Source organism: Salvelinus sp. IW2-2015, unplaced genomic scaffold, assembly GCF_002910315.2.
Source record: "Salvelinus sp. IW2-2015 unplaced genomic scaffold, ASM291031v2 Un_scaffold3381, whole genome shotgun sequence".
In the NCBI taxonomy this organism is placed as follows: Eukaryota; Metazoa; Chordata; class Actinopteri; order Salmoniformes; family Salmonidae; genus Salvelinus; species Salvelinus sp. IW2-2015.
In genome coordinates, this window is record NW_019944663.1 from 21,927 (window position 1) to 34,821 (window position 12,895).

Here is a 12,895-nt window from a genome sequence, read left to right on the forward strand (position 1 = left end):
TGACATAGAGATCAGCAGCAACGAAGGTACACACACACACATTGTCAAACACATACACACATGCAGCATACACACAGACCACAAACAAGAAGAGTGTCTAATTTAGTTTCAATGTCATATGAACTTCGTGCCCATGTCAAATTATATGACCCACCTGTTACATCCTGCAAGCCTATTGGCTGTTTGTGTGTGTGTATCTGTACCACACTGCAAGCCGATTGGCTGATTGTGTTTATTTGCAGCTCTTATTAACATGCTGTCTGAGGGGGAGGAGTTAGAGCACCTGATGTCATTGTCTCCTGAAGAACTGTTGCTACGCTGGGTCAACCATCACCTAGGCAACGCTGGGGCCCAACCAATCAGCAACTTCAGCCAAGACATCAAGGTAATACACACACACACAGTCACTCACGTCCAGTCACGCGCACACTCACACACTGAAAATATGTTGTTGTTTATATATTAATGCTGTCATTATACTGTGTTTATAGGATTCCAGGGCATATTTCTACTTGTTGGACCAGATCTCACCTAAAGGAGAGGACATAGACGAGATGGCCATCCACATCGTATGACGGCATCAATGTAAGTGGGTGTGTATTCATATGTGCGTGTTCATGTTTGCATGCGTGTGTGTGTGTGTTGCCACTTACGTTTGTGTGTGTGTATTGTATAGGAGCGTGACGACGAACGCAGGGCAGAGATGATGCTTCGCCAGGCAGCCCGTCTGGACTGCAGACAGTTTGTGTCTCCTATGGATGTGGTGTCTGGCAACAGCAAGCTGAACCTGGCCTTCGTAGCCAACCTCTTCAACACACACCCGGCCCTGAAGAGGACTAACAGCAACAACATAGACACAGCACTCATAGAGGGTGAGCTGCGCACATACACACACAACACACACTTCTCTTTTCACACACACACACACACACACACCACTCTCTCTTTCTCACACATCACACACACACTCTTTCTTTCTCACAACCACACACACAACACACACACACACAACACACACACACAGCACACGTAATATGTGTAATGTGGTCCTAACAGGAGAATCCAGAGAGGAGAAAACATTCAGGAACTGGATGAACTCTCTGGGAGTTGTCCCTATGTCAACCACCTCTACTGGTACAGGAACACACACACACACACACCACACCACACCACCACCACACACACACACCACAGTATGCATGTGTGTGTTGATGTTTGCATGTGTTGATTGGTGTGTGTTGCAGTGACCTGTGTGATGCGGTGGTGATTCTCCAGTTGTATGGAAAAGTCACGTCCCTGTAGAGTGGAAGAAAGTCAACAGACCTCCATACTCTGCACTGGGCAGTAACATGAAGAAGGTACACACACATATCTGCACTGGGCAGTAACATGAAGAAGGTACACCACATACTCTGCACTGGGCAGTAACATGAAGAAGGTAACACACATACTCTGCACTGGGCAGTAACATGAAGAAGGTACACACATACTCTGCACTGGGCATTAACATGAAGAAGGTACACACATACTCTGCACTGGGCAGTAACATGAAGAGGTCACACACATACTCTGCACTGGGCAGTAACATGAAGAAGGTACACACACATTTTACATACTTTATTTGAATCCACCAATCAAATTGACAAAAAAAGGATCCCAAACATGTCAAAGGTCCATGTATGCGTGGCACTCAAGAGTACAGAAAGCACCTGCTTCTCCAAACAGCTAGGCTGCCCACAACAGCACAACAGCTGAAACAGACCAGTACCTAGCCAGTTGCTTTGCCCTAGTTTTTTTCAGGCTTCTCAGCAAAGGCTGCTCCAGGTAGCCGTCCAATGAGCAGCCCACTTCCAAAACGAGCACCTCCCCCTGGCCTCAATATCCGGCGTATTGGGCACACACACACGCACATGTGCCTGCACACACACACACACACGCGCGCGCACGCACGCAGAGACTCTTTTATCAATATATTTGTTGATGAAAATACAGAGGATTTCCAGGCATTGTGTTGGTGTGTCTGTGTGTGCAGTTGGAAGAACTGTACCTATGCGGTGGAACTGGGTCGGAATAAAGCTCGATTCTCCTTGGTGGGAATTGAGAGGAGTGAATCTGAACGAGGAAGTCCCATGCACACACTGGCTCTGGTCTGGCAGCTGATGAGGAGGTATGTACAGTACAAACACACACCTTTCCTTTTCATTTCAACATCTCTCTCACCTCCTACTATCCCTCTATCATCCCCCACCCCTCTCAGGTACACTCTCCAGGTGTTGTCTGATCTAGGAGATGGGGAGAAGATTGGAGACCAAATCATAATCAACTGGGTCAACACTCAGCTCAAAGAGGGAGGCAAGGACTCACAGATCAGCAGCTTCAAGGTGGGTGTGTATGTGTGTGAGTGTGCAGTGCAGTGCACATTGTGTGCATGTGAACAGCTTTAATGTGTGTGTCCGTGTCCTGCAGGATAAGCTGATCAGTACTAGTCTCCCAGTGATAGACTTGTTAGACATCATCGCCCCCAAATCTATCAAAGAGGAGCTGGTGAAGAGAGGGGAGCTCAGCGATGCAGACAAGCTCAACAACGCCAAGTAAAGAACCCCTGATCCTTAACCTCTGAACTCTAAATGACCTCGACCCCAACCTCAATCTCTTCACTTCTAACTGACCTCTATCCTCTGACCCCTGACCCTGAGCTGACTTCCCTTTCCTTTTGTCTTCCTGTAGGTACGCTATCACGGTATCCAGGAAGATCGGAGCCCGTGTCTACGCTCTGCCTGATGACCTGGTCGAGGTGAAACCCAAGATGGTTCTGACTGTGTTCGCATGCCTGATGGGGAGGGGCATGAAGAAAGCTGACGGCTGAACACACACACACACACACACTAACATACACTAACAGCCTGTCCCAATTTGCTCCTTACCCTTTACCTCTTCCTGTCTCCTGCTCATCTAGTCTGTGATTAGATCAGTGTATATAATCGGAGAATCAGAGCGCAGCTGATTGTTCATTAAACATTTATTTCGTACTGATAGAAACCAAGCGGTTATGTGCCTAGTGTGCTTAAGGAGGCACTGATGGATCATTTTAATATCTCTAAATTATTCATGTATCAATTCTTTCTGTGTAAAAGAAAAACAGAATAGAATTATAAATCTATGTAGTGGAGGGGACATGAACCCTTTGGTTACAATCACACACACACGCACACATACACACACCGTACAGAATTAACAGTACAGACACACTAAAGACCTGTAAATGTTGTGTAATTCTCTAAACAACTCAATCTGCCGAAGATAAACAGACTGACATTTTGTTCTTGCAAATTGTGTGTGTGTGGAAGGGGTGGTGCATTTTTGAAAACATGTATAAACATGTATAATAAAACCCATTTAAGAAACGCGTGTTTTTGACACCCTTCATCCGGTACTGAGATAAATGTTTACCAGAAACAAAGGAGGTGTAACGCCGGGGTGTAGTGGAGGAAGAAGATCTCTCTCCAACCCACAACAAATCGGATTGTATTGTAGCCTGGGTTTACTGTGAGCATGGGGGAGGTGGAAGTGGCACCACGTGAATATAATACGGGTGGGATAGGGAGAGTGGAGGGGAAGGAGAGGGAGAGGGAAGGAAGGGGGGAGGTGGTCTGCGGATGGACGAGTCGTTTGAACGAGGGTGACTCGAAAGCTGTGTCTGTTGACCTTCGGAGGAGAAGGGGAGGAGCGAAGCGGTCGCAAGGAAGGGGAGAGGGGGAGGGGGGGAGGAGAATCAGTGAAGGCGTGCTTTAGGGGGAGAATGGAGGAGGGTAACGGAAGAAAGGAGGGGGAAGGAGGGGGGCAAAGGGGAAAGGGGGGAGGTGAGGAAAGAGGGGGGAGGAGTCGGGTGGGAGGGGAGAAGAGGGGGTGGGGGGGAAAGCGTGTGTTTGAGGAAGGAAGGAAGGAGGAAAAGAGAGAGATCTCTTCCTCACTATCACGCCCCGGGCGGTTACACCTCCTTTGTTTCTGTAAACATTTATCTTGCAGTAACGCGGATGAAGGGTTCAAAAAAACACGCGTTTTTCTTAAATTGGTTTTATTACTACATGTTTAATACATGTCTTCAAAAATGCACCACGCTTCCACACACACAACAATTTTGCCAAGAAACAAATGTCAGTCTGTTATCTTCGCAGATTGGTTGTTAAGAGAATTTTACACAACATTTACAGGTCTGTAGTGTGTCTGTAACTGTTAATTCTGTAGCGGTGTGTGTATTGTGCGTGTGGTGTGTGGCTTGTAAACCAAAGGGTTCATGTCCCTCCCTACATTAGATTTATAATTCTAATCTGTTGTTTTCTTTTACAACAGAAAGAATTGATACATGAATAATTTAGAGATATTAAAATGATCCATCAGTGGTGCGATCCTTAAGCACACTAGGCACATAACCGCTTTTGGTTTTCCTATCAGTACGAAATAAATGTTTAATGAAGCAATCAGCTTGCGCTCTGATTCTTCCGATTATATACACTGATCTAATCACAGAACTAGATGAGCAGGAGACAGGAAGAGGGTAAAGGTAAGGAGGCAAATTTGGGACAGGCTGTTAGTGTATGTTAGTGTGTGTGTGTGTGTGTGTTCAGCCGTCAGCTTTCTTCATGCCCCTCCCCATCAGGCATGCGAACACAGTCAGAACCATCTTGGGTTTCACCTCGACCAGGTCATCAGGCAGAGCGTAGACACGGGCTCCGATCTTCCTGGATACCGTGATAGCGTACCTACAGGAAGACAAAAGGAAAGGGAAGTCAGCTCAGGGGTCAGGGGTCAGAGGATAGAGGTCAGTTAGAAGTAAGAGATTAGAGGTTGGGGGTCGAGGTCATTTAGAGTTCAGAGGTTAAGGATCAGGGGTTCTTTACTTGGCGTTGTTGAGCTTGTCTGCATCGCTGAGCTCCCCTCTCTTCACCAGCTCCTCTTTGATAGATTTGGGGGCGATGATGTCTAACAAGTCTATCACTGGGAGACTAGTACTGATCAGCTTATCCTGCAGGACACGGACACACACATTAAAGCTGTTCACATGCACACAATGTGCACTGCACTGCACACTCACACACATACACACCCACCTTGAAGCTGCTGATCTGTGAGTCCTTGCCTCCCTCTTTGAGCTGAGTGTTGACCCAGTTGATTATGATTTGGTCTCCAATCTTCTCCCCATCTCCTAGATCAGACAACACCTGGAGAGTGTACCTGAGAGGGGTGGGGGATGATAGAGGGATAGTAAGAGGTGAGAGAGATGTCGAAGTGAAAAAAGGAAAGGTGTGTGTTTGTACTGTACATACCTCCTCATCAGCTGCCAGACCAGAGCCAGTGTGTGCATGGGACTTCCCTCGTTCAGATTCACTCCTCCAATTCCCACCAAGGAGAATCGAGCTTTATTCCGACCCAGTTCCACCGCATAGGTACAGTTCTCCAACTGCACACACAGACACACCAACACAATGCCTGGAAATCCTCTGTATTTTCATCAACAATATATTGATAAAAGAGTCTCTGCGTGCGTGCGCGCGCGTGTGTGTGTGTGTGTGCAGGCRCATGTGCGTGTGTGTGTGCCAAATACGCCGGATATTGAGGCCAGGGGGAGGTGCTCGTTTTGGAAGTGGGCTGCTCATTGGACGGCTACCTGGAGCAGGCCTTTGCTGAGAAGCCTGAAAAAAACTAGGGCAAAGCAACTGGCTAGGTACTGGTCTGTTTCAGCTGTTGTGCTGTTGTGGGCAGCCTAGCTGTTTGGAGAAGCAGGTGCTTTCTGTACTCTTGAGTGCCACGCATACATGGACCTTTGACATGTTTGGGATCCTTTTTTTGTCAATTTGATTGGTGGATTCAAATAAAGTATGTAAAATGTGTGTGTACCTTCTTCATGTTACTGCCCAGTGCAGAGTATGNTGTGTGTACCTTCTTCATGTTACTGCCCAGTGCAGAGTATGTGTGTGTACCTTCTTCATGTTACTGCCCAGTGCAGAGTATGGAGGTCTGTTGACTTTCTTCCACTCTACAGGGACGTTGACTTTCTCATACAACTGGAGAATCACCACCGCATCACACAGGTCACTGCAACACACACCAATCAACACATGCAAACATCAACACACACATGCATACTGTGTGTGTGTGTGTGTGTGTGGTGTGTGTGGTGTGTGTGTGTGTGTGGTTCCTGTACCAGTAGAGGTGGTTGACATAGGGAGCAACTCCCAGAGAGTTCATCCAGTTCCTGAATGTTTTCTCCTCTCTGGATTCTCCTGTTAGGACCACATTACACATATTACAGTGTGCTCTGTGTGTGTGTGTGTGTGTGTGTGTGTGCGTGCGTGCGTGCGTGTGTGTGTGTGTGAGAGAGAGATAAAAAGTGTGTGTGTGTGTGCGCGCAGCTCACCCTCTATGAGTGCTGTGTCTATGTTGTTGCTGTTAGTCCTCTTCAGGGCCGGGTGTGTGTTGAAGAGGTTGGCTACGAAGGCCAGGTTCAGCTTGCTGTTGCCAGACACCACATCCATAGGAGACACAAACTGTCTGCAGTCCAGACGGGCTGCCTGGCGAAGCATCATCTCTGCCCTGCGTTCGTCGTCACGCTCCTATACATACACACACACAAACGTAAGTGGCAACACACACACACACGCATGCAAACATGAACACGCACATATGAATACACACCCACTTACATTGATGCCGGTCATATCGATGTGGATGGCCATCTCRTCTATGTCCTCTCCTTTAGGTGAGATCTGGTCCAACAGGTAGAAATATGCCCTGGAATCCTACAAACACAGTATAATGACAGCATTAATATATAAACAACAACATATTTTCAGTGTGTGAGTGTGCGCGTGACTGGACGTGAGTGACTGTGTGTGTGTGTATTACCTTGATGTCTTGGCTGAAGTTGCTGATTGGTTGGGCCCCAGCGTTGCCTAGGTGATGGTTGACCCAGCGTAGCAACAGTTCTTCAGGAGACAATGACATCAGGTGCTCTAACTCCTCCCCCTCAGACAGCATGTTAATAAGAGCTGCAAATAAACACAATCAGCCAATCGGCTTGCAGTGTGGTACAGATACACACACACAAACAGCCAATAGGCTTGCAGGATGTAACAGGTGGGGTCATATAATTTGACATGGGCACGAAGTTCATATGACATTGAAACTAAATTAGACACTCTCTTTGTTTGTGGCTGTGTATGCGTGCATGTGTGTATGTGTTTGACAATGTGTGTGTGTGTACCTTCGTTGCTGCTGATCTCTATGTCAGCAAACAGTCCTATCTTGATAATCTGCCAAAGCAGGCCCAGCACCAGGTGTGGTTTCCCAGCCATCAGGTCAGGGGCGTCGATGTTGACCACNGGTTGTGGTGTGTGTACTTACATTAAGGTGGTGTGTGTCAGGTTGTGGTGTGTGTACTTACATTAAGGTGGTGTGTGTCAGGTTGTGGTGTGTGTGTCCCACGTGGTGCAGTAGTAGAGGAAAGCTCCTGACAGCACTGGCCCTGACCACCTCATGGGGACTCTCCAGGGCCTGGGAACACACAGACACACGCCACGACACACACACATCCCCACGCAGCAGAGACAGCAGCAACACACACTCCGCCTGGACCTGGGGGGCTGCAGAGACAGAGATGTTATATTCACCAACACACACACACACACACACACACACACACACACACACACACATACACACACACAGTAACTCACAGTAGCAGGGAGACATTCTCTTAGCCAAGTCGGGGAGGCTGGGGGGGAATCCTGCCATCTGATAGGCTGGGACAGACGACAGCTCACACACCCATGGCACGGACAGCAACGCGCACACACTATTCTGGAGACCACTGTCCTCAGCCGGGCTACTCACTACGCACAGACACGGAGGTGAGAACAACATTTTACATGACAACAATTTGTGTGTGTGTGTTGGTGAATATAACATCTCTGTCTCTGCAGCCCCCCCAGGTCCAGACGGAGTGTGTGTTGCTGCTGTCTCTGCTGCGTGGGGATGTGTGTGTATTCTTACTTGTCAGGTAGATGATGGAGTCCAGTATTCTGACAGCCACCTGGATGGCAGACTGTATATGGGTGTGGTCAGTGGTAGACTTAGCCCCACCCAGTAGTGATTGACAGGTGTCCAAAGCCCTGCCCAGAGTGGAGGCAGACAGCCACAGGAGAGAGGAGGAGCTGGAGGAGAGAAAGAGAGATGGAAAGATCTGTGTGAGAGATAATGTGGGGTGTGTGATACCTGGTGTGTGTTGGTGTGTGTGTGTTACCTTCTGGGTGGGTGTGTGATACCTGGTATGTTTTGGTGTGTGTGTGTGTTACCTTCTGGGTGTGTGTGTGATACCTGGTGTGTGTGTAACAGAGGCCAGCCAGGTGCAGGATGAGAGCGAGTCCCTTCAGAGCTCTCAGGGTCATCTGAGGGTCAGCGTCAGGCTCAGGGGTCATCGGGTCAAGGTCACAGTTCACCAGAGAAGCCAGAAGGTCATCCAGCCTGCCGCTCACTGCCGCCCACACCTCACTACGCACACGCATGTCCACCTCCCTACACACACACACACACACACAAAGATGGTAACACGTTGATATGGACAGTTTGATTTAGAGTGATCTAGAGAGTAGAGATCAGATGTGACTCACATCGGGGGAGTTTCGGGGGTCTTGCTGGCCAGGGGGGTGATGGGTAGACAGGGTCGCTTAGCAGCCGTTTCTCCATCCTCCCTCTCTTGCATCACCACAGCAACCTCAGCCTTCAGGGCAGTGTAAAGAAACCCCTGCACACACTGACACACAAAGGACTGTAAGTTGATTCTACACAAATATTCAAACCAAATGCAATTGGTTGATAAATGAAGGCCAGTGTGTGTGTGGAAAGGGGACTCTAGATGGATATAACCCGTTTCAGCATGGTCATTGCCATTGAGGGGTTCCACCATTTTAAAATAGTCAACTGGGTGGAGACTACAATGGGTTGGGAGCGATCAGTCAACGATCAGAGCATTGTCTTCTTTTTCAAATTGGGTTGCCTATGGTTTATAAAATATCACCACCGTCTAGTGGCCACAATAAATGAATGACACACAAGATTGGGTTCAGGACTCCAGCACTGCAGGTGGTGGTAAATCATCAACATTAGCTTTATGCTTTTTTTAACACAAAAGAAGAAGAAAATTGACTACTTTAAAATAGAGATTGCTTCACTTGTGCTGGCCATGCTGAGAAAGACTTTATAATTGCACAGATACAAAGATGAGTCCTCTTTCTACCTCTATGGTGTGTGCGTACCTCAGACTGCTTCTCCATCCCGATGGAGTGTGTGAGGTTTCTGCAGACGTCAGTGACTCTCTGTCTCCGTAGCGACGGGGCGCTCTCGTATCCCGGTGGAACGGACAACAGGAAGTTAAAGACAAAGCTCAGCGATTGGCTGACCTCTAATTCCAGAACTAAGCCCGCCCCTGYCAGAACACACACACGTTCCAACAGCTGGGCCAGGTGGGTACGCTCAAAACGTGTGTGTGTGTGAGCAGGTGTGTGCGCAGATCCAAACACACACTGCGTCAGTTTCAGCAGCTCTCCCCCATATGTCTCTGGCTCAGGTGTGTGTGTGTCCAGCAGCATCAGGTATGCTGTAAAAAACTCCTGACTCCGCCTCTCCGGGAACCCACCAATCTCCGCCAACCGCCTCAGCATCACCATAGCAACCTTCCTTAACCGAGCACTCCCATAGGCCAAGACCAAACAGCCCGCCTCCCAAGCCACCCCCATCTCCCTGCGGCTGGCCAATCCCCTGAGGGCGTCGGTCAGAACGTTCACTGTCACTGCAACGAGGGTTTCCAAGGCGGCAGGCGAGGGGAGGAGGAGGGGTGAGGGGGTGAGATAAGGGGTGAGAGAGACAGAGAAAGACTGCAGGGTTACCGGCCACAAGGTGTGTGTGTTTGTAGAGTGTGTATGTGTTCCTGGGGTGTGTGAGTGTGTGTGTGTGTAGAGCAGATTGCTGAGGTCCTGGGCCAATCCAAGCATCTCTTTGGCGATGACGTTGAAGGTGATTGGTGCTCGCGGTCTGAGTGCGTGCAGTAGGGAGCAGAGCACGGCCGAGACACGCCCATGGATGACGTCACAGCTTGGAGATGCGGCGACTCGCAGCAACCTGCCGACAACCCACCTACTGAACTCTAGCGAGAGAGACGGAGAGGGAGAATAAGGGAGAGGGAGTAAGGAGGAGAGGACAGTTTAAACCACAAGTGTGTTCTTACCGGTGCTGCTCTGCTGTGTGTCTGTGAAGTGGGCCAGCTGACAGGCAGGGTTGACAAACATCAGAGAGGAAGACTTTATAATGTGCTGAACAAAGTCCAACAACATCACACACGCTGGCTCTGAACTGGACCTCTTAGACAGCTCCAACGCAACTGAAACAGACACACGCAGTCAATAAACTGGGCAAGAGAGAGACAGAGAGAGAAGCAGCGACAGAGAGAGAAGCTGCGACTCACCGACATCTACGTCTGTCAGTATTCGGTCAATGAACTGACAGAGAATCTGACGAGGCTTCTGAACCACCTTGTTGTATTCCTCTGCGGTGGCACTGGAAGTGTAGAAAATCGTCAAACCTTCAATGTGTCTGATATGCATGACTGATTCTACTGCATTGACAACAAGTTGTTACAGCAATGTAGTTAGCTAGCTAAGTGTACTATTAACAAGCTACCGAGCTAGTTAGCATTATTGACGTTTATCAAGCCATACTGTTCAATTATTTTATTAAACAGCAATATGCGGAGAAGTTAGAAAACTTTACTAAGTTAGCCAGCATTAGTTAGCATGTTAGCTACCTACAGTAGCAAAACAATAATGTCCAGCGTACAGACAGCGCAGTCTGGAGACTCACCTCGCTAGCTCCTGCAGTGCAGGTATCATAGCAGACATTTCCAAGCCTTCCATCTTTAGACCAGGGACTGTGAACAGTCCACAAAACGCTCTATTTAAAAACAGCTGGCTAAATTGTACACTGCTATGAGAGRAACGACAACATTTCGGCCCTCATGTCTTCCTCAGAGGAGCCATTTGAAAACTTTCGCTCCAAAGTGACGTTTGGCTATGGCAACTGTAGAGGTCCAGTCTTGATTCGGGACAAGTTACAAACGCAAACTGCTCTCCCTTGAGGAACAGAGAGGATAGAAAACTCACAGAAATTACAACTCAGTAATTTAATAGGATCTCTGTGGGAAAAATCCTAAAATATTTGCATGTTACTGTTATTGTCCAGCATTACCTATTGAATATGATGATCACATTAGCCTTTTTCTACTGTGCAATATAACTGTGTATGTCTGTCTACTTCTGCAGGTGGGTCTGCGATTGAGAATCTAGACTACTAGCCTGAGTTTGTAGGTGTCTTGTGATTATACAGTACCAGTCAAAAGTTTGGACACACCTACTCATTCAAGGGTTTTTCTTTCTTTTTACTATTTTCTACATTGTACAATACTACTGAAGACATCAACACTATGAAATAACACATATGGAATCATGTAGTAACCAAAAACGTGTTCAACAAATGTAAATATATTTTATATTTGAGATTCTTCAAAGTAGCCACCCATACAAAATGGCGCCGACAGAGATGGTCACCTCACTTCAGGTCCTTCAGGTCCTTAGGAAACTATGCAGTAATTCGTTTTTTTCTGTATTTTTTCTTACATTGTTAGCCCAGAAAATCTCAAGTGTTATTACATACAGCCGGGAAGAACTATTGGATATAAATGCGACGTCAACTTACCAACATTACGACCAGGAATACGACTTTCCCAAAGCGGATCCTTTGTTCGGACCTCCACCCTGGACATTGTATCTTATCCCAGAGGCTGATCCAAAACAACGCTGGAGAGGCAGACGGAGCGGCCTACTGGTCATACATAGAAAGCTAATCTGAGAACAAGGCTCCTAAATTCTATCAGCATATCGAATGCACGACACGGGCTGGTAGCTTTCTGGACCATTGCTACCAAGTTCCGCGATGCATACAAAGCCCTACCCCGCCCTCCCTTCGGCAAATCTGACCATGACTCCATTTTCTTGCTCCCAGCCTATAGACAGAAACTAAAACAGGAAATGCCTGTGCTCAGGTCTATCCAACGCTGGTCTGACCAATTGGATTCCACGCTTCAAGATTGCTTCGATCACGTGGACTGGGATATGTTCCGGGTAGCCTCAGAAAATAACATTGATGTATACGCTGACTCGGTGAGCGATTTTATTAGCAAGTGCATCGGTGATGTTGTACCCACTGTGACTATTAAAACCTTCCCTAACCAGAAACCGTGGATTGATGCCAGCATTCGCGCAAAACTGAAAGTGCGACCCACCGCTTTTAATCATGGGAAGGCAACTGGAAACATGATTGAATACAAACAGTGTAGCTATTCACTCCGCAAGGCAATCAAACAAGCAAAGCGTCAGTATAGAGACAAAGTAGAGTGACAATTCAACGGCTCAAACACGAGACGTATGTGGCAGGGTCTACAGTCAATCACGGATTACAAAAAGAAAACCAGCCCTGTCGCGGACATCAACATCTTGATCCCAGACAAATTAAACAACTTCTTTGCTCGCTTTGAGGACAATACAGTGCCACTGACACAGCCCGCTACCAAAGCCTGTGGGCTCTCCTTCACCATGACCAACGTGAGTAAAACATTTAAACGTGTTAACCCTCGCAAGGCTGCCAGCACAGACAGCATCCCTAGCCACGTCCTCAGCGCATGCGCAGACCAGCTGGCTGGTGTGTTTACGGACATATTCAGTCAATCCCTATCCCAGTCTGCTGTGTACACATGCTTCAAGATGGCCACCATTATTCCTGTTCCCAAGAG

The 12,895-nt window shown here is 47.8% G+C and overlaps 2 protein-coding genes and 1 pseudogene across 2 annotated transcripts in view; 1 reads left to right on the forward strand and 2 right to left on the reverse strand.

Moving 5' to 3' along the window:
• Nucleotides 1-11,047, reverse strand: part of LOC112075769 (serine/threonine-protein kinase ATR-like) — a 31,041-nt gene extending 19,994 nt beyond the window's left edge. The window contains exons 1-9 of the mRNA XM_070441053.1: nt 10,912-11,047; nt 10,517-10,608; nt 10,280-10,432; nt 9,312-10,198; nt 8,667-8,809; nt 8,374-8,571; nt 8,050-8,210; nt 7,734-7,889; nt 7,442-7,640 (exon numbers count right to left, since the gene is read on the reverse strand). Coding sequence (XP_070297154.1) covers nt 7,442-7,640; nt 7,734-7,889; nt 8,050-8,210; nt 8,374-8,571; nt 8,667-8,809; nt 9,312-10,198; nt 10,280-10,432; nt 10,517-10,608; nt 10,912-10,964 — 2,042 coding nt within the window. The 5' untranslated portion in view covers nt 10,965-11,047. The remainder of the gene's footprint in view (nt 1-7,441; nt 7,641-7,733; nt 7,890-8,049; nt 8,211-8,373; nt 8,572-8,666; nt 8,810-9,311; nt 10,199-10,279; nt 10,433-10,516; nt 10,609-10,911) is intronic.
• Nucleotides 5-3,404, forward strand: LOC139025838 (plastin-1-like; annotated as a pseudogene).
• LOC139025839 (plastin-1-like) lies at nt 4,477-7,375 on the reverse strand. Its single transcript, XM_070441055.1, has 10 exons — nt 7,262-7,375; nt 6,904-7,046; nt 6,702-6,797; nt 6,416-6,611; nt 6,203-6,281; nt 5,979-6,093; nt 5,325-5,458; nt 5,109-5,232; nt 4,899-5,023; nt 4,477-4,760 (listed from the first exon to the last, which is right to left on the reverse strand). Exons 1-10 carry the CDS (start codon nt 7,350-7,352, stop codon nt 4,622-4,624), a joined length of 1,242 nt encoding a protein of 413 aa, XP_070297156.1. The 5' UTR covers nt 7,353-7,375; the 3' UTR covers nt 4,477-4,621.
• Nucleotides 11,048-12,895: the final 1,848 nt, after the last annotated feature.